Here is a 22,539-nt window from a genome sequence, read left to right as displayed (position 1 = left end):
TATTTTAATAACTCATTTTACAACTTACCTTAAATCCCAATTTTTATTTTTACATACAGTCCAATAAAATAATATAAATTACCTAATAAAATAATAAAAAGTATTTTTATCTTTCTTTTTTTTTCCACTATCTTTTTCTCTTCACACACAACCACAAGATTAAATATTATTTTTTTTCTTTACAACCTATGAATAATAAGATTGTATATATCCAACCTCACTATTCATAGGTTGCAAATTTTTTTTGGATATACAAACCTAAATAGAGTAAGTTTTTACTATCCTTAAATTGTAAAATAGTAACCGAAAGTGTTTATACCCAAATACTAGTACTCTAATAATGCTTTGTGTGTGTCAAATACAATTTTTTTTTTTTAAATCTGGAAAAGAAAAAGAAATAATAGAGGCATGGAGTTACGCACAAGAGTGATTCAGAGAAAGTATACCATGATTCGGTAATACCAATTTAATATCTATTTTGATATTTCCTACTCAATAAATGAGTGATACATGTTTTAAAAACCCATATTAGATTACTCAATAAATGATTAATTTATTTTCCCAATAGTATAAAAGATTGTGATTAATTTATTGAAATAATTTGATATGGTTTTTTGAAATAGGTGTCACTCATTTATTGGATAAGAAATACCAAAACGGATACTAAGTTAATATTACCGAAACACAATATACTTTCTCATTAAGTAGAGTATTTTAAATATATGTTTTCAATTTTTTTTTTACTAAAATATATTTTCAATTTTTAAATAATATTACAAATATTTTTATATATTTTTTACATATTTTAAAAAAATACAAATAATATTAAACCTACAGGCCTAACTTATGTAACCTTTACTTTGGCATATCTGAGCATCACATCAGCAATTCCAAGTTCCCAACCAGGTAACCAGCTGCACAAGCGGCAAAGCCACAAAGCAACTGTTGGGTCCAGCTCACACATACACATTGTCAAAGCTCTTAAATGAGCTTGTCTCTTCAGCCAACAAAAATCAGCCTTTCTGGTGCCACAACAATGTGCACAACTTTGTGCACAACTCGGCCACGTGGCGAGTTGTGGTTGGTGGAGGGGTGATGGTGTCACCCCTCCACCAACCACAACTCGCCACGTGGCCGAGTTGTGCACAAAGTTGTGCACATTGTTGTGGCATCAGAATTTTCCTTTCACAATTTATCAAGAGACTTAGGCGTGTGGGACACGCAGAAGAGAAGAAAAGAAACATAAAGGCATTCTGCCATTTATGTACGAGAAAAATAATAGCATTCACGTCTCGTATCTTTTTTTTTTTTTAAATCATTTTAGTACTTTAAAAATTATTTTATAATATATTTAACATTTTAAACAGAATTCTATTTTTTTTTAATTTATTTAAATATTCTTTTTTTTACCATTTTTCTCTCTCTCTCTCTTCCTTTTCCTCTCTTTCTCCCTTTGCCTCTAGCATTAGTCACCAAAAAAAAAAAAAAAAAAAAAAAACGTAAATGCTATTTTCGTCCCTATATTTTGTGGTCATTTTTATTTTGGTCCTTACATTTCTATTTTACCATTTTTAGTCCCTAATCCAATTAACGCTTGTTATTTTAGTCCTTTCCGTCACTCAACTTACAGAATAAGCTGACGTGGCAAACGACATATTAAAATAATAATTAAAAAATCTATTTTGACATTAAAAAATACCACATCAGCATCTAAATTAATTTTAATTAAATAAAAAAATTAAAAACAAAAAATTACAGATCTAAGAACATAAGAACTTGTTCTTCAATGTTCTTCTTAAATCAAGAAATAAACCCAGCAACGACATCAAACCCAGAATTAAAGAGCAAATCCAGAGTCAAAGAGCATGAACATCAAACCAACAGGAAAAAAAAAAAAATGAACATCACCAAATCAAAGAGCATCAACAAGAGCAAACACAGGAAAACTCACACGAAACAACACCCAAACCAAACCATCCAAAGAATAGAAACCTAGCAAAGCATCCAACTCATCCACTCCCAAACCAAACCATAATCAAAGAAATTTCAAATACCACAACAAGTTAATAACTTAAAAAACAAAAAGAAATTTCAAAATGCGAAATCCCAACCAGCGAACCCAGTCAAACCCAACACCCACCAACAAGCTCCGAGATTCCTATCGAAAAAGCTACGCCGCTCTGGCCAGATTTCGTTATCGAGAAGACTGATAATGACATCGGAGCCGTAATCGGAATCGGACCAGAGACCGCGCTGGTTCCTGAGGCCGAGAAACTGAGGAGACCGAGTGGTGTGAAGCTCGCGACGGTGGGCCTCGAACACGGCGAGGACTGAGGGGTTTTCGCCGATCGTATCGGCTTCGCTTTGCGTGAGAGAGGTAGAGGAGCCATCTCTTTCTCTAAACCCAGATCCAATCAAACCCAGTCAAACCCACCAACGATCACCGATCAAAACCGAAGAGAAAGGCCAGATCCCAGCAAACCCAGTCGAACCCAGCACCCACCATCTCGATCCCGATGAGATGGCTTCTAATCCCGATGAGATGGCTTCCGATCCCGATGACATTGCTGCGGTGTATAGCACGCTCACGACGGTGGAGAATCTTGTGGAGGTGAAGCCTACGGTTGAAGTGACTTTCTGGTTTTGAACTTTCTGGGCTTATGGCTTAGGGATTTGATGATTTTGCTGGGATTGAAAATGAGGACTGAATTTCTTTTTTGAGCTGAATTTTTTGGGTTTCTTTGTGTGTTTGTTTCTCAAAAAAAAATTTGGGGATGAACCAAGGAACATGAACATGTTCTTCAGAAAAAAATAATGAAAGAAATAAATTTTTTTAATTTAATTATCTTATTTTATTTTAAAAGAATTTAGAAAAAAAATGAAAAAATATTTTTTTATTATTATTTTATGCTGACTTGGCATTTATTAAATAATAAATGATTTTTGTATTATTATTTTATTCGCCACATCAGCATTTACCGTGTCAACAGTGCACTCCGTTTGCCACGCCAGCTTTTTCTGTTAGTTGAGTGACGAAAATGACTAAAATAACAAGTGTTAATTGGATTAGGGACTAAAAGTGGTAAAATAGAAATGTAGGGATCAAAATATAAATGACCCAAAAATGTAGGGACGAAAAGAGCACTTACACCAAAAAAAAAAAAAAAAACCACCATCAAACTATCAGTTCAAATCAAATAAGAACCCCACATATCCAAGCAAAATCATTTTAAAAAAAAGGATAACTAAAGCAAATTCACCTAAGATTTGGCCCGTTTTCACTTTACCTATCCGTGGTTTAAAACTTTACACTTTACCCACCTGAACTTACTTCTGTTTAGTCTCTGTTACCCACCTCTGTTAAAAATTATGTCTCTTTCCTCTCAAAACAAGAAAAAAACAAAAACAAAAGAAAGCAAGATCAAAATGGGCATCTCTTAGAACATGACTCAAATAAAAAAAATTTCAAACTAGAACACATGATCAAAAAATTTTCAAACCCATAACAAGATCAAAAATTTCTTATACTTAAAATATCTCTCTGAGATCTTCCTATTGGGTTGGGCGTGAGTGTGAGTCAGAGTGTAAATGTGGTGGGAGAGAGCTCAAAGCCAACGATGGAGTCAACGGAGACATCGGCAATGCCCGAGGCTACAACGGTAGGTACATCGCCGATGCCCGAGGCTACGACAGTAGGTACATCGCTGATATCCAGCTCCGATCAAGATTCAAAACTTCTCGCACCCATCCCGTCGAGAGTTCTTGGACATCCAGTGGCCGGAAAAGCCTTGGCGGCTTGTAGTAACTCCAACGCGGTAGTTCTTAGTTCTGTTAAGGTGGATTTCTCATTGGGCTCAATCTCCGATGCCGAGGTTACTCATGGACGAGGCTATTGTGACTCTGGGTCCATCGATGTTATGGTGGGTAGCTCGACGACGACGGAGATTGAGGCTCCGAGTCTGACAGTGGTGTCGCCGATCCTTGGTCAGTATCCATGGGTGGTTCATAATCCTTCTTCTCCTTTCTCAGACCTGGGTGATGGGGTTGTTGATGAGTTTGTGGAAGGCAAAAATCATGTTGAAGTACAGAAGAGCCACCACCATGTTGATACGATGAGTTTGAAGTACAAAAGAGCCACCACCATGTTTATAATTTTATCGCATGATTTTGTTTTTCCAATGCTAAATATTTTACGAGAAAGATTAATGTTAATTGTTAAAGAAATAGATCATTACACAGAACCATACCCTTGAACTCAACTCTAGAAACATGTGTTACTGTCTCTGTCCTTGAATAGAGACACAAAACCCTCCAAGCTCTTTCAAAAAAATTCAAACTCTAACTTTTTGATTATTGTTATGTTATGTTTTGGTTGTAAAAATTGTTTTTTAACAGAAAAGCCAAAGGTGGGTATCGGATGGGTAACAGATTGAAGTCTAGGTGGGCAAAGTGTAAAATTTTAAACCACGAGTAAGTAAAGTGAAAACGAGCCAAATCCCAGGTGGGTTTGCTGTAATTATCCCTAAAAAAAAATTGCAATTGGAGCTACCAACAAAGCCACACACACACCACCCAGACCCAAAAGAATCGATCCATCGATCAACCATCCAGTGACTCTTTTGGGTTCTCTCTCTCTCTCTCTCTCTCTCTCTCTCTCTCTCTCTCTCTCTCTCTCTCTCTCTCTCTCACTTTTTATCTCTTTGTTTTCTTTATTTTATGTTCAAAGCTCTTTCTTTTTAGTTAGTGTCTTTGGAGATTTGGGTTTGGGTTTTCAAGGAGGGATTTTTGTTGGGTATGGTCGAATGGTGTTTGTGTTTATCGATCCACCCATCGATCAATAGATCATCGATTCAAACCCACCAATCAACTGATCCAAACCCACCATCAATTGATCCAAACCCACCATCAATTGATCCCAGCCTATCGATCCAAACTCACGCCACCACGATCTCCGATCTCTGCCTCCAAAACCCAGCTCCGATGCAAGATTTGAATGAGAGAGAGAGAGAGAGAGAGAGTGAGAGACAAAATGAGAGGAAACAAAAGGTAAAATCAATAAAATAAAATATTTTGTTTAGAATTGTGTTGTAGTGCAATCATACATTTAGGATGGCACTGTAGCACAAATGCAGATTTTTGTTGCAATTGTAAGACTTTGCAAGACTAGGTAATGCTCTATTTTTATGCCTTGAAACTAAAATATACCAACATATGGTATGTAGAAAACCGGATGTGAATGCTTAGAGAGTTTAATCCGAAACCAATGAGAATCCGAAAATCTTATATTAAAAAAGAAAAAAGAAAAAGAGAGACTTCGAAGATATAGTGAGAAAAGTGATTGCGTGAAAGTGAAATTCAAAAAAATGACCGCGCAGCCTTGGTGCGATGATCACTGAACAAGTATAAGTGCTTGTGGGCATGGGGGGCAAGGGTCAAGGTTCAAGTCTCTAGGAGGGAGTTTTACACGCATATCTTGGGTTTGTGATTTGGTTTTGGGTTTGTTTTTGTTTGTGATTTTGGTGATTAGGGGTGGTGGTGGCTGTGAAAGTGGATGTGGGTAGTGGTGGCCGATGGCAATAAGTGTGGGCAGTGATAGTGGGTTGAGTTTTGCAGTGGGTTTCAGTGGGCAGTGGTAGTTTTGGGTATCAGTGGGTTTTGCAATGGGTTTCGGTGGTGGTTATGGCAATGGGTGTGGGCAATGGTGGCTGGTGGCGGTGGGTTGGGTCTTGCAGTAGGTTTCGGTGGATTTTGGTGGGTTTTGCAGTAGGTTTTGGTGGGCAATGGCAGTGGTAGTGGGTTGGGTTTTTAATGGTGATAGTGGCTTGGATTTTCTTATGGTGGCGGTGGCCGTGAGTGGTGGCTTGGGTGTTTTTATTTGGAAGAAGAGATATACATAGAGAAAGAGAGAGGAAGAAAGAAAGATGAAGAGATGCAAAAAATAAAAAAGAATAAAGAAATTATATTTTAATGAAGTGATAAAAAATATAAAACCTTTGATGTTGGCTATATTTTTAGCATTCTTGATGTGAATGCTTTTATCTAATTAAAAATAGAAAGGAAATGAAGGATTTTAACGTGAGAGGTATTTTGTTTCTTAGAAGATAATGTGAGGTTTTTAAGCCTGAGTATTTATTTATTTTTTTTAAATATAATATAGAAATTCTACTAAATCCTAATCTAAGTGTATATGCGTGTGAAGTTCTCTTCTTGAAACTTGAACCCCCTTACCCCCCTACATCTCACAAGCATTTATATTTGTGGAGTGACCAATGTACTAAATGTGTGCAGTAGTAGCTTGAGTAATTCTAGTACTACATAAAATGTCACAATTTTCTAGTAGTATATAAAATGTTACAATTTTTATTACAACTATTTTACGTGTTACATAGTGACTAGTCACTTGTCACTTTCACATGGACCCACTACTTTTTTTTTCACTACTCACAATCTTTTTGCTAAAAATGTAGAAAAAAAAAGTTAAAAGCTAGCTAAATTGTATTGGGTTTTCTTAAAAAAAAAAAAAATATATATATATATATATATATGGGACCCATAAATACTAAATAGTACTAAAAATAAATAGTAAAAACAGAGCTAAAAACTCAAAACTGAATTACCTAGTTACACAATGACTAGTTATTTATCACTTTTACATGGATCTACTAATTTTTTTTCACCACTCACAATCTTTTTGCTAAAAGGTGTTAAAAAAAAGAAGAAGTTAAAAGCTAGCTAAATTGTATTGGGTTTTCTTAAAAAAAAAAAAAATATATATATATATATATATATAATGGACCCATAAATACTAAATAGTACTAAAAATAAATAGTAAAAATAGAGCTCAAAACTCAAATCTGAACTACTTAAGGACTATTTGATATATAAACTTAAAGATATATTTTTAATTTTTAAACAATATTATACGTATTTTTATATTTTCTTGTTCAAACATATTTTCGTAAAAACTGAAAATGAATGGTTAAAACCACTTTCCAAAGTCGCGTCCCAATTTTTCACCACCTGACAAACTCAAAATAAGCTGTTTCCACATTTTGAGAGCCTGTTTGGGGAGTGAGTTGAAACTCATATTTTCACCATTTAAATAACGCACACGTTTCTGCATTTTTTCACTATTTCAAAAAACTCCAATCCGCAATACTCAAACTACTGTATCAACGCGAATTAGGGTTCGGCACAGTGCAAGTGGGTTCTATACCATATATAGTGAGCATTGCAAGTGGGCTAGGAGTGTGCTGTTGCGCTGCGCTGCGCCCAAAAGAGCGTTTAGAGTTAGAGTAGAGAGTTTGAGAGAGAGAGAGTATGAAAGAGCTAGAGCGAAAGAGAGATGGTGCAATGGAAATTCTTCGGAATGGAAGGATTCGAAAGAATATTACTATTAACTCTACCGATTGTTTAATCTTTTGGTAGAAAGTAGAAACAATAGAAATCATTATTATTCTTTCGAAATCCTTCCGTTTCATTGATTTCCTGTCATTCCTCTCTTTCCCTTCCTTGCTTCCTTAATAAATTTGCTTCACTTTCACTGATTATAGTTGTCGTTATTTCGAACTACTTATTTTATCTTTCTTGTACGGACATTCTAAAAGAGTTAATTTGAAACTATAGTAACTGTCTTTCTTTCTGTATGATCACTTTTCTTTTTGGTCAATATTTGATTGTCATTGTCAAAGTGAAAACATTTTCGGGTCCCACAGTGGAAATTTAAAAGCAAACGGAATTTTTTACTTTTGTTTTTTTTGTTTTTTGTTATCGCAACAATACAATACTTTATCTTGGTTGTTTTGATCAGGGTGGGGTCTGGTGCGACGGCCGGATCTGTGGAATCCGATGGAGACGGCGGCTAAGCCTCTGAAAGTCACGTTCAATGGGGCGGCCAACCACTGGACCGACGCGCTTCCCATTGGCAACGGCCGCCTTGGAGCCATGGTCTGGGGCGGTGTCGCGTCTGAGACTCTCCAGCTCAATGGTACTACTATGTAACCAAAGCCACATTTACGGTTAGCTCATCTTGTAAGATTTGGGGTTCAAATGGAGCAATCATCGTGGAGCAAGAATATATATATAAATAAGGATCAGTTTGAATAGGCGTTTTGGGAGCTAAAAGTGCGCTTTTAAAACCCAAAACCCCGTTTAGTAACAGCAACCCCAAATACTGTTTTGCAATAGTTTATCCAAACGCACAGTACATATTGTGATAATTTTTACTTGCTAAAAGGCCTAAAATGGTTTTAGTACAAAATTTGTGAGAAGTGATATGATAGGAAGTGAAGTGAAGCTTCTAATGCTGTTATAACTGTTGTGTAGGTGCATTAGCTTTGAAAGTTGGGAAAAGTGATATGATAGGAAGTTTCATTTTGCTTTTAATTTCCTTATTTTTGTAGCACCCGAAAATTATACATATGGACAATTATTTTTTAGCTGAAATGGTCTGAATTGCTTGGAATGATTAACATGTGAATGCAGGACTTTTGTGGCTGTCTTTGCTAATTATGGAGTTTTCTTCCATTACCAAAGTTGTGCAGTAGCTTCTGCTTTTAGTTTTTGGAGTAATTTTAGTATTGATTGTGATACTGATTGTTTAATTGGCTGCTTTATTTCAATCAAGTTTGACATGCGTTAGGCAAAGCTCATAGATATCATATTAGTGCTAGGTGGAAGGTGAGGTCATGGGTTCAATATCCATCGGGTGCTTGTGTTACTTACCAATGAAAATAAGGTTCATAGATATCACATGTCAGATAATCTTCTGATTAATAATATCATCAGTTTTTTGCATTATGCTGTACTAGTACAATTGGTGTTATGCCCAGATGGGTGGATGTTTCTTCTGCGACTAGATTATGGAAGATCTGAAGTCCAAATTTTTTATTTTATTTCTATAGTTAATTGGCAACCAAATGGAGCATCTGAAATAGATTAACAATAATAATCAAAGTTTATAATAATAGGAAATATACGTTTGTTTCATGGCTTTGTGTGACATACAAATGAGCAGAGAAGTGGACAACTCATAGTGTACAAAAATTTTCAGATGACACACTCTGGACTGGGACACCAGGCAACTACACTAACCCTAATGCTCCAGAGGCTCTATTAGAGGTCAGAAAACTTGTTGACAATGGTAAATACGCAGAAGCTACTGAAGCGGCCATCAAGTTGACTGGAAATCTAGCTGAGGTGTGTTATTCATTTCCTTTAATATAGTTGTTAATCTTTTTATTACCCTGTACATGTAACTTTATAGCGATTGTTGAAACTGTTTTGGTGGTGTATTTTATATATAGGCTTTTATATCCCAAACTGCATTTGATAAATAAGAATGTTATGAATTATTTTTTGTTTTTCTTTCGGGGAGGGGGGGATTATGGCTACCCAAAATAATATTGTGTTTTTCAGCATCAACTATGTAAGTAACTATGAAAGTGGTCTTTGTTTCAAGAAAGAAATTTGCCTTAAAAGGTGATAGAATCTGTCAACGCATGGAATTCCAGTGCTTGGTAGTGATATCAAGCAAGCCCTAGATGGTGATTCTTGCGTTCGTATCTTTTTCTCATGTTTGGTGTTGATTCCGAGCAACTCTGGGTGGTGATTCCTAGGTATTTTTGTTGTTGTTTTCATCTCTAGGGGCTGAATCTTAGGTTCTATTCGTTTGTATTGTTCTCTTTTTTAATTTTCAAACAAATGTTCCCCTTGAGAGTTCGTTGCCCTGCATTACTGGTATATAGGGTATCCTAGTTTTCTGTACATTTTTAAAAGCTCGTGATCTTCATTGTTGAGGTTGATTAATTCATTCACGGAGAAAGCTCAACTATGTCTGGGTATTATATTGTAATGATTAACTAGTGATGATCCAGGTTTACCAACTTCTTGGTGACATCAAGCTGGAGTTTGATGCTTCCCATCTTACATATGCTGAAGAAACGTACCACAGAGAGTTGGACTTGGATACTGCGACAGTACGAGTAAAATATTCTGTGGGTGATGTAGAATTTACAAGGGAACACTTTGCTTCCAATCCTGATCAAGTGATTGTGACAAAGATTTCTGGAAGCAAACCAGGGTGTCTATCATTCTCAGTGTCTCTAGATAGCAAGTTAGATCATCATTCTTACATTAATGACAAAAATCAGGTTATTATGGAAGGAAGCTGTCCTGGTGAAAGGTTGCCCCCAGCAAGGGATGCAAATGGCAATTCAAAGGGAATTAAGTTTTCTGCAGTTCTTGATTTACAGATTAGTGATGGCAGAGGTGTGATTCATGTTTTGGATGACAAGAAGTTGAGGGTTGAGGGTTCAGATTGGGCTATTTTGCTTTTAGTCGCTTCATCTTCATTTGATGGGCCATTCATGAAGCCTTTAGATTCTAAAAGGAATCCCACAGCAGAGTCTATCAGTGCATTGAAACGAATTAGGGATTTGTCATACTCTGATCTTTATGCACATCATCTGGATGATTATCAGAATCTTTTTCATCGTCTCTCACTGCAGCTTGCAAAACGCTCAATATCTGTTGGGTCTCTGGAGAAACATGCATCTGCAGCAACTGATTTATATCTTGAAGGATGTAAAGATTATACAGTTTCAACTGCAGAGAGAGTGAAATCTTTTCAAACTGATGAGGATCCTTCCTTGGTGGAGCTTCTTTTCCAGTATGGACGATATCTACTTATTTCTTGTTCACGGCCTGGAACTCAAGTGGCAAACCTGCAGGGACTATGGAATAACGAACTTCATCCAAAATGGGAGTATGTTATATTCTCCTCATTCTTTTAACTATTGTTCTTTCTCTCATCCACTTTTGCTGTATTTTTATTTTGCTTGATATTTTCTGCTCTCTCTCACTCACACACACACACACACACACACACACACTCACTCAGCAGTGGTTTAGTGTGTACTTCAGATATATCAAATGTTGTGAAGAACACTCAAAACATTGAAAAGCAATACAAGACACAAAATTTAACATGGTTTGACAAACTTTATGTATATAGCATTACAGCCACAGTCAATGTCAACCAAAAATGCATTATTAATAATAGGAATTACAATCACACAAAAACTCTGACAAATCTCACAAACATAAACTAGTCCGACTCCAATTACACCCAAATCAAATTTTCAATACCAACCAACAAACTTAAAAACGAGATGCTCACAATCCCAAAGCTCCAATACACCCGAGGCTCTCACACTTACACAATAACAAACTCCCAACTCACACACAGGTATCTTTCAACCCCAAAAGTACTACCAAAGTACTCTTGAAGAAACCTCTCTTTGTTCTTCTAAGAGTCTTCTCATTTTTCCATTTTCCACTTTTCCATTTTCCCCCTCTTGGGCTAAAATTACCAAATCTTTGCAATATTGTTTTTATAAAATACTTAAATACCTGTTCCTTAGTGGACTAGAATAGAATACCTTTCTCACTGGATAAGGAATACCAATTTACTTCCTAAAGACTTTTCATACTAAGAAAGCCCAAAACAAATTCAAAATTAGAATTTGAGGCAATTTCTAACCAAAGGAAAGACCTTAATTAATGCAGCTTGATGAGTTTGTAACCTCATCTTTCACTATTGCAATTGTTCTGTTTTCTTGTACATGAGGTAATCTAAATTTTAAGTATATGGTACTCTACTTTGTTTGCCATGTGGCGGTCATACTTGGATGCATTAGAAGTAATTTATATCTTTAATTTTTGTCACCGTTCCAATTTAAAAATAATTGGAGAATCAAAGGATGCTTCTCTCCTTTTTTCCTCAGAATTTCTTATGGACTTTTAGAAGTGTTTATATTCCTTGTCCATCTCTCTAATTATTTGGGAGATTTTGATATCCCCAGTAAAAAGATTGTGCAGGAAATGAGGTTGTCTAGAAAGACATAAAAGAGTGCGAGATAGAAACGAGAATATCTGTCATATCTAAAAGTACTTGAGTTTCTACTTTTTTGCATGTCAAATAATATGCAAAATTTGCCTAAACCTCTTCCTATAAGCGGTCACACATTGATGTAAGATATTGATAAGTCATAAAGCACCTACACACCTGCAATTACTTGTAAATTACTTGCATCAAGATTTAGTCTGAGAGTTACTAACCCCTTCATGTTTGTGTTCAGCGGAGCTCCTCACTTGAACATTAATCTTGAAATGAATTATTGGCCTTCCCTTCCTTGCAACCTTAGCGAGTGCCAAGAGCCGTTGTTTGATTTCATTTCCTCTTTGTCAATTAATGGGCGTAAAACCGCTGAAGTAAGACAGTTTCCCCATTCTAGTTTATATTAAGGCCTTAAATCAAATTATTCTATTTCATCCATATTATTTGTTTTTGTTGCTAAAACATTTATTAAAATGTTCTCATGTCAAGCCAATTTTGAACATTCTCAAATCGTGCAAGTTAGCATTCTCATTTTAAGTAGCGGGCATACAGAAATAGTAATAGACTAAGATGAGGAAGTCTTGCATTTGCCTGTGCATATGAGGTTTTCATGACAAAATTTTTTGGTAATCTTATAATAGGGAAGTTTAGTCTCTAACTCAATGCTGTTATACTTTATACTGTGCCGTTGGGACAGCATAGTGCTTATCCAGATGAATCAATGCAGAAACAGTTGTCAGCTTTCTGAAAAGTGGAGGCAGCCTAAACGATGAAAATTTGTTTATATAACTTAGGCAATGAAGCATCAGAAGGCCTAAAACTAGCATGATCTCTGTTAACACCTTTGGCATTTGATATGACTGTTTTTCCAATAAATAATTTTCATTTGTATATTCCTATGTGCAATTTTTTTATATCACAAAATGTTATTGGTAAACTATCTCATCGCAGAATGTTACAGGTAAATTATGAAGCAAGTGGTTGGGTTGTACATCATAAGTCTGACATTTGGGCAAAAACATCAGCAGATCAAGGTAATGTTGATTGGGCGTTATGGCCGATGGGTGGAGCATGGCTTTGTACCCATTTATGGGATCACTATACCTATACATTAGACAAGGTAAGATTCTTTATTTTTTTTGTAACATGTTTATAGCTTCAGTCTATTGTTGGCATAAAAATCTGCTCCTTGTGAGAGGAAGGTTATAGAAAAGCACTCTTCTAATAGGTAGAAACTGTAGTAGATGAAATCCTAGGTTAGCTTTGCAAGTCTTCAAGATTTCTCTTTGTACTAGAATTGGACAACTGAAACAAGTTGAACAAAGTACTTCCGTTAGTTCTTTTAGGTGACAGATGGTACTAAGGTGGAACCTGTAGTAGATGAAATCCTAGGTTAGCTTTGTAAGTCTTCAAGATTGCCCTTTGTACTAGAATTGGACCACTGAAACAAATTGAAAAAAGTACTTCCGTTAGTTCTTTTAGGTGACAGATGGTCCTTAGTACCCTACTTATGAAGTAATGTGCAAGGGCCCTGAAATTTAGGCTTAGCTAATTAATAAGTCTGTTAAATTTTAATTTTTTGATGTGATAAAATAAACTTGTTGGTGAACCAATTGTCCAAAGCTAAAGCCCGTAAACAAGCTCAACTATGTACATAAGCTCAGACAAACTATCACACAGCTGCTCATGTGCTGAACCAGAACACATCAACTTCTAACAAAAGGTATGAAAACTGTAGAAAGTAACACACAACCACTCATGCTATACCAATTGTCATGAACATTTATGTTGATGTGTGAATAGCCTCACACGCACACACACACATATCAAGCTCATGCGGAGTGCTGTGGTACTTGTGTCTCATATTTTTAGTGCTACTTTACTAGATCAAGGAATAACATATTTTACTTATGGGGCTTGAATATATATATATATATATATTTTTTTTTTTACCTTTCTTAAACACACTTTTGTTAATGTTGCAGCTAAGTACCAGATATAATTTCTGCTAACACAAGCTAACTTACTGGATGCAAATCATTGCTAATATGTTCTGTCATTTGTGCTTAATTAGGATTTTCTTAAAGTCAAGGCATATCCTTTGTTGGAAGGATGTGCATGTTTTCTTTTGGATTGGTTGATCGAAGGCCGTGGAGGATACCTAGAAACCAACCCTTCAACTTCTCCAGAGCATGACTTTGTTGCTCCTGATGGTAAGTCTGCTTCCGTGAGCTACTCGTCAACGATGGACATGGCAATCATAAAAGAAGTTTTTTCTGCTGTTGTTTCTGCTTCTGAGGTGGAGTTTTTATTCTATACCAGACAAACAATCCTCCTTTTAATTTTCTTATATTCTATGTCTTTATATCCTGATAGATTTTGACCACAGGTTCTGGGGAGGAAAGAGGATTATCTTGTTGAAAGAGTGCACAAGGCTCTACTAAGGCTTTATCCAACAAAAATTGCCGGAGATGGTTCCATTATGGAGTGGGTATGTGAGTAGCTTGATTATAAAACCTTCTTGCTTTGGAGTTAGTAATGAAGTTTGCTTATACAATGAGATAAGAAACTCAGTCTGTGTTAAGACAGGCACAAGATTTTAAGGACCCAGATGTGCATCATCGACATCTTTCGCACCTATATGGGCTGTTTCCTGGGCACACAATAACTGTTGAGAAAACTCCGGACCTCTGTAAAGCTGCAGAGGCTTCTCTCTATAAACGGGGTTTGTATATTTATGTTAATTTTTATTATCTTTCTATTTACTTATTTATTTTGCTAGGAGCTAACTAGATTGATTATTTGGTGCTGCAATGTCACCCTAGATTTGGAACAATAGTCTTTAACCTTTTTTTTTGTGGGATAGGCATAGATTATATAGTCTAAAATGTGCTAATTTTGATCAACCAACATCTCTCCAAGTTTGAGGTTCTATTAACATCCCCCTAAGATCCTTTTTTTTTAATGCACCCTTGTTGAGGGGAGTTGACATGTTACAGGAGGATCTAAGAATAATTTTAGATTCAGATCCAAATGTGGTAGGTCTAACAGGTTTGTGTTTTAGTTGTTTGTTTGCTGCAACACTTAAAAAGAGGACATGATTTGAAGGCTAAAACGGGAAATTAACATTAATTTTCAAACATTATATTTAGTAGACTAAGTTTTCAAACTATATTTTTTACTAGCATCTCGAGACTAAAAGGCTTGATTTTGGACTATAAATCGAGTTTTTGAGGGTCGGTTTTTATGTTTTGATCGGGTCTGAGGTGGCGTTTTTTTTCACGTGGTGTCCACCTGTAACATCCACAGGACAAATATTTTCATGTTTCAAGTGTCTGGAGAGTGGAGACCCAGATTCAGTTCTTCTCCCACTCTCCTTTCTCAAACTTCCAAAGTCCCAAAAAACCCAAGAACAAAATCTAATCAAACTGACCCAGGCCAGCGCAACCTGGGTCGACGAGCTCAGACCACGGGTGGCGCTGGGTGAGGTTGTTGCGGACCGTGACGAACGTCGCCGGAGAGATCAACCTCCTCGGCGGTCTAGAACGAGGCCTCGGCCTTCTTGTACATCTCCCAGATCTTCGGGTACTGAATCGGGAACATGTAGAACCGGTCCGGGTTTGGAGCTAGCAATGGCTCTTCGGGAATCGAAGGCATATTGGTATTTGAAATTTGAAAGAAATTTGGGTTCTGTTTATGTGATTTTGGGGTGCTGAGAATTGTCAGTGTTTGGGTCAGCTGTGGTTTTCTTTGTTTTCTTTTTAGATGTAAATCGAGTCTTAGAGACTTGATTTCCAGGTAGATGCCATGTGGAAAATGTGCCACATCAGACGTGAACAACCCATGAAAATCAAGTCCCAAAAACTCGATTTATAGACCCTAAATCGAGTCTCTTAAACTCAATATGCTAGTAAAAATATAGTTTAAAAACTTTAAACTACTAATTATAATGTTTGAAATTTAAGGTTAATTTCCATTTTTCTCCTGATTTGAATATGGTTCTTTCTTTAATGGTTTGTGTCCTTTTTGGTGGGTTTCTGTTTGATTGGCGTTTGCTCTGGGTTTTCATTTGAGGTTGTTTTGTTTTCTAATTCCTTATCTTTCAATGGAATCAAAATGTAAATTTGTTGCATAATAATGAACAAAAGTGTTAATTTTACATTTTTGAAAAGTCATTCTAAATTGGTGAAGAAGATGCATAAACTCTAGAAAGCACAAGTGCGATTATTGGAGACTCTTGGGTGTGACCAGAATGACATAACATTGGATGGGTGTTAGAGAATTTTATACTTATACTTTCAAATGTCTTATAATATAAAATACTTATATGATCAGATTGTTAAACATTATCACCAATAGAAACTGTTAAAATCCAAATGTTGTGTGACTTTAAAATGCAAAATGTTGTTTCTACGCACATACAAACACACACACAATTGAATACAGACTTTTAAATAATAAAGGAGGTCTACTATTATATCTCACAATAAAATTTAAAATATTTAAATACCAACTTTTCACTTGGAATTTGACTTTTTATTGGACTAGACATCACACTATGCATGCTACCATGGTAAAGATTTTGGCATATCAACTAATGAAATTTTTTTTTTGATAAATAACGTAATAATATTATTCATAATAAAAAGATTGCCAAACCGAGTACATTGGGGATGTACTATGGGGGCACAAGTCAAGAAACAAAAGAACAACGGTCAAGAAACAAAGAAAAGGAAGAACAAGAAAAATGAGAAAAAACCACACTCCATTCAAAGAGAGTGTGTAGGAAAAAAGACTTAAGCTCCAGTAAAGAGCGTTCACAACCCTCAAAACTTCTATCATTCCTTTCACGCCAAATGCACCAAATCAAGCAATGAGGCACCATTCTCCAAACATCAATGTGGCGATGTCGCACAAACTTTCCTTGCCAAGCCTCAAACAACTCAAGAACAGTATGAGGCATAACCCATTGAATACCAAACAAGCAGAAAACCATGGACCACAACTCCCAAGCTATGGAGCAATGAAGTAGAAGATGATCCACCGACTCCCCACTCCTCTTACACATATAGCACCAGTCAAGCACCATCACTCGTCTTTTACGAAGGTTATCTGTTGTTAAGATCTTACCCAAGGAAGCAGACCAAGAAAAGAATGCCACCCTTGGGGGAACCTTTGATTGCCATATCATTCTCCATGGAAAAGAAACAAAAGTAGGAGGGTAGAATGAGTTATAATAACCTCTAACCTCAAAACCTCTATTCCTTGCAGGTTTCCAACAAACCTTATCAGGACCAAACCCCCGCACCGTCGAAGAATAGACCAATTCCATAAACCGGTCAAAGGCTTCTTCTTCCCAATCTTGTGGTGGACGACGAAATTGCACATTCCAGTGAAACCTCCCAGCAGACCAACCCATAACTTCAGCCACCGAGGAATCCTTTGACCTACTAAGACAATAAAGCTCTGGAAATGCCTCTTGGAGAGTACCATCCCCACACCACAAATGCTTCCAAAATTTCACTCTAGTACCATCCCCCACATCATAAACAAGGAATTTAGAGAAGTTCAACCAGCCACTTCTAATGTATCTCCACAGGCTGGCTCCATAAGGACTTGTCACCTTTTTCGTACACCAACCACCCCAAATATTCCCATATTTTGCCTCTACAACCCTCCTCCATAAAGCATCAGTCTCCATGCCATACCTCCACAACCATTTACCTAGCAATGCAGAATTAAAGTTCCCCAACCGTCGTATACCCAACCCCCCCTCCTGCAAAGGCCTACAAACCTTGGCCCAATTAACTAAATGTATTTTAGGTTCACCACCAATCCTATTCCACAAAAAGTCTCTCTGTAATTTCTCCATACGCTTTGCCACCTTCCCTGGTAAAGGAAAAAGGGAAAGAAAGTATGTAGGTAAAGACGAGAGTGAGCTTTTAATGAGAGTCACCTTACCCCCTTTAGATAAATACATTCTCTTCCAACCTGCTAATCTCCTCTCCATTCTCTCTAGGATAGGATTCCAAACAGATAAATCCTTAAATTTGGCACCTAAAGGAAGACCCAAATATTTCAAGGGCAAAGAAGACTCCCCACACCCCAACAAACCCACCAAATCCTCCAAATTGTGTACTCCACCAACAGGAACCAGCTCAGACTTCCCCAAATTAATATGAAGCCCTGAGACCTCCTCAAATCTAGCAAGTATCGCCCTCAAATTAGCAATCTGAGAAGGTTCAGCATCACAAAAAATCAGAGTGTCATCTGCAAATAAAAGGTGAGACACCATCACTGATGAACCAGCCGTACTACCCACAGAAAAACCTGAGAATTGCCCAACAGAGGCAGCCACATCCAACATACGGCTTAGTGCCTCCATCACAATATCAAACAACAACGGAGATAAAGGATCCCCTTGCCGAAGCCCCCTAGAGCTACCAAAGAAATCAGTTGGGCTACCATTGATCAGAATAGAAAACTTTACAGTTGAAATGCAATACCATATCCATTTTCTCCATTTTTCAGAGAAACCACAACGCTGCAGCATATACATTAAAAAATCCCAGCACACATGATCATATGCCTTTTCCACGTCCAATTTACATAACACACCTGGAACTCCTGACTTCAATCTACTATCAATACATTCAGAAGCAATCAGGACGGAATCCAAAATCTGTCTACCCTTCACAAAAGCATTTTGTGAATCCGAAATAAGCCCATGCGCCACCCTACGAAGGCGATTAGCCAACACCTTAGAGATAATCTTATAAATCCCGCCAACTAAACTAATGGGCCGAAAGTCCTTGACCTCCACAGCATCCACTTTCTTAGGAATAAGGGCAAGGAATGAGGCATTAAGACTCTTCTCAAACACCGCCTGAGTATGGAAATTGTGGAACACAGCCATAATTTCTGTTTTCAAAACGCCCCAACAAGACTGGAAGAATGCCATTGAAAAGCCATCTGGACCAGGTGCCTTGTCACCATTGAAACCATTAATCACCTCAACCACCTCTTCTTCCTCAAAAGGCCTATCTAGCCAACTTGCATCTTCCACCGAGATACTAGCAAACTCCACATCATCTAATACGGGTCTATTAGCCACATTCTCCAAATAAAGCTGCTTATAAAACTGAGAGATACAGTCTGCTATAGCAGCCGGGTCTGAAGACAATGCCCCATCCACCATAAGCCTCTCAATAGAATTAACCCTCCTATGAGAGTTAGCTATGCGATGAAAAAATTTAGTGTTCCTGTCACCTTCCTTAACACAAAGAACTCTAGATTTTTGCCTCCAACTTATTTCTTCCAACAGAGTAGCTTGTTCTAATGAAATTTTGCAGCCTGAAATCTAGAGTAGCTTTCTGGACTTCATCAAGTTTGACATTGCTAGGACCAGTAGTCAAATAATATTACTTTCTTTCTTTTTCATCATTTTAAACAGGAGAGGATGGTCCGGGATGGTCAACTACATGGAAAACTGCTTTGTGGGCGCGTCTCTACAACAGTAACAATGCATATCGAATGGTCAAGAAGTTGATAAAGCTGGTGGATCCAGATTTTGAGAGACCATTTGAAGGAGGACTGTATGGTAATCTATTTGCAGCACACCCTCCTTTCCAGATTGATGCCAACTTTGGGTAAGTAGCAGTTTTTGTGTGCATTCCAATGATACTGTGGCAACCATCAAATGATTGTCTAAAGTTCTAAACCTTTCAAAAAAAGAAAAAGAAAAAAGATTGTGTTCTTACTAAAGCCTGATGCCAAGTATATCTGGTAGGTTTTGCAAACTTCCAGGAGTTGAGCTTTGAGTTGCACTTTTTAAAAACATAATAGAGAAAAGAAAAGAAGGGAAGGATTGAAGGGCTTTTTTCTTCTTTTTGGTTTGGGTGGGGAGGGGGTGGCATGAATGTATTTATTTTCCTTGTCATATTGTTGATAAATTGTATCTTTTCAAGTGCGGGAGCATCATTGTTTAAGTTTAATGTGCTAGTATCAGGGTCCACATTTTGGTGCTTTTGTATAAGCATGTTAACTTGTAGTAAAATCAGAAATTAAGGTGGAAAAAAAGTAAGAAACCTTCAGTGGAATTTTTATTTTTGCAAGTATCACTACACTCAATTGCTTTTAATGTGCCTCAGACAAAGTCTCTTGTTCATGTCGCAGCTTTGCAATATCTGAAAATAACAAATCAATATATTTTAACTGCTGTTTTTTCCTTTAAACCCTGTTGCAACTAGATTTTGACATTGAGGTATCAATATGTTGGTGATCAACACAGCTAAATAGTATTTTGGTTTCAGTTTCATTGCAGCAGTTTCAGAAATGCTTATCCAGAGCACCATAGAGGACCTGTACTTACTTCCTGCTCTTCCCCGGGATAAATGGACTGATGGTTGTGTGAAAGGATTGAGGGCGCGTGGTGGGGTGACAGTCAGCATCTGCTGGAAAGATGGCAATCTTCATGAAGTTGGTCTTTGGTCAAAGGACCAGAATTCTTTAAAAATGTTACACTACAGAGGAACTGTAGTCACAGCAAACATATTATCTGGCATAGTCTACACATTCAATTCACAGTTAAAATGTGTGAAAAAATACTCAGTCTAGAAGCAGCTTTTTCTTGGATGTTAAGATCAATCAGATTATAGGAACATTACTCATATTTTCCTATTTAATCTTATATTTTATTTTTGGTGTTGTTTCTCCACGTAAGAGAATCGCTTGAGGTAATTATCTTGTGTATTATAGTTGCTTGCAAAGATAATTAATCATTCTTGTTCGTAGCTTGATTTTTGGTTCCTTACCCTCTGCTTTGCTTGCACAAGGGGGATAGGTGTTTCATTTCCATAAAGATATATTTTATTCAACTTCCTGTTGTGTTTTTGATTGCCAGTAACCATTAAACATGTAACTTTTATGTACAGCCTCAACTGACAAGATGAGTGTTAAGACTTCGTTGAGTGAAGCCTCATAGGGATAACAACTCAAGCCCACCAACCCTACCCTAATCTGAAATTCCCAATAGAATGGAATCAACTACTTTGGGGGGAATATAGATTTCTTTGGGTGTCAAAATATATACAGGTTTCGCTCTTGTGCATAATTTTATTCGCCTCATAATCGATGTTGCATTCATGCAAAAATTTATCTACCTCGTAATCGATAGATATGGTTGTGGTATATTGTAGAATTTGTAGGGATGGCAATAATTCTCCATCTGCTTGACTTGGACGCTGTCTCAACTTGCACTTCTATATATGTGTGTGTGTGAGAGAGTGTCATTTTGGTCTCGTAGATTCGTAGATACCGTCACTCTTAGAGTCTTAGTCCTTCCGCCCATAGCTCCTGATAATTATTACACAATAAAATTTTAATACTATAACACTATAAATTTTTTTTTATTTTTTTATTTTAGCTAAAATACAAATTATCATATTTTTTTTTTTTTTGAGAAAGACAAATTATCATTTTAAGTTTAGCCGATAGTCATTTTTGGTTCTATAAATTTTGTATTCATTTTGGTCTTGTAAGTTTATATTTTGATAATCAATGTTCGTCTTGCATGGTAACTTTTTAATAGAATGGAGGAAGGATTAATGATAATCGCAAATGTGAACTTAAAGGATTAAAATGATAAAAATAAAACTTACATGATTAAAATGACAATTGACCAAATTTAAAGGGTGTGATTTGCATTTTTACACTTAATTTTTTTATACACATTCTGTTATTATCTCCCAGTAAACACGCTTTTCTCTTTCTTTTTGTGCACTCTTACAGCCTCACAATAGGGTCAAAGGTCAAGTCGCGGTGGATTTGAGTATGCCTAAGCTAGTTACAAGTCACATGATTATAACTAAAAGGAATGGTACACTCACAATATTTTCACAACACTTTCATAATAAATCATAGGTGATAAGTTGTTATTGGTTTTAATTCGAATCTATAACTTTTTTTTTTTGAAAGAGTTTCAACCTATGACGTCTGCTCCTAATGATTGTTCTTTATCATCAGACCAAGACACCAATCAGTTTTTGGTGTAGGCGGGGATTGAACTCCAGATCTCTTATACAACCATCAGAGACTTTACCAGTTGAGCTAACTGGAACCCACATTTGAATCTATAACTTAAATTACTTTTTTACTCACCCATAACAACCAATAAAAACCTACCACTTAAAATTTGTTGTGAAAATATTGAAGACATAGCACTTTTCTATAACTAAAGCAAGTTTTTATTTTGATTATTCATATCTAGTCTTTGATTGGTTGGGTAATTGAGGCATTGGTTTACATATAAAAAGAGCCAAAGGCTCATGAACAGTGTTATGAACAATATTTTTGGCTTAGTGAGTTGCTTTTTTCCTCTTTTTTATTTTTTATTTTTTTTAAGGATCTTTATATGTTTACTTTGTATTTGTAATGTAAGCTTGGCCAAAATTGGCATTTGCTCCTTTTGCTCAAAAGATGTAGCCAAATACCTCTATTCTGAAACTATCTAACAAAATGCCCCTATTTTGAAACTCGATTTGATGAAAATCAAGTTATTTGGAAAAATTCACATGGAACTCAAGTTCCATAAATTTTTTTTTTTTTTTTTAAGTTTGATTGCCTATAACTCGATTTTCTAA

The 22,539-nt window shown here is 36.4% G+C and overlaps 1 protein-coding gene across 2 annotated transcripts; it reads left to right on the top strand.

The window, feature by feature from the left end:
- Positions 1-7,722: 7,722 nt before the first annotated feature.
- On the top strand, positions 7,723-20,606 carry LOC126705802 (alpha-L-fucosidase 2-like). Of its 2 annotated transcripts, none has more exons than XM_050405013.1 (10): positions 7,723-7,987; positions 9,053-9,198; positions 9,876-10,765; positions 12,141-12,273; positions 12,861-13,019; positions 13,974-14,198; positions 14,289-14,390; positions 14,474-14,624; positions 19,353-19,548; positions 20,212-20,606. In XM_050405013.1, the coding sequence occupies exons 1-10, from the start codon at positions 7,849-7,851 to the stop codon at positions 20,513-20,515; spliced, it is 2,445 nt and encodes an 814-aa protein (XP_050260970.1). In that variant the 5' UTR covers positions 7,723-7,848; the 3' UTR covers positions 20,516-20,606. The 2 variants fall into 2 exon arrangements, with proteins under 2 accessions (XP_050260970.1, XP_050260971.1); XM_050405014.1 differs by having other exon boundaries at positions 7,735-7,987; positions 14,489-14,624.
- Positions 20,607-22,539: the final 1,933 nt, after the last annotated feature.

Source organism: Quercus robur, chromosome 11, assembly GCF_932294415.1.
Source record: "Quercus robur chromosome 11, dhQueRobu3.1, whole genome shotgun sequence".
Taxonomy (NCBI): Eukaryota; Viridiplantae; Streptophyta; class Magnoliopsida; order Fagales; family Fagaceae; genus Quercus; species Quercus robur.
The sequence above is the reverse complement of the archived record's forward strand: the minus strand, read 5'-3'. Positions and strand labels throughout refer to the sequence as shown.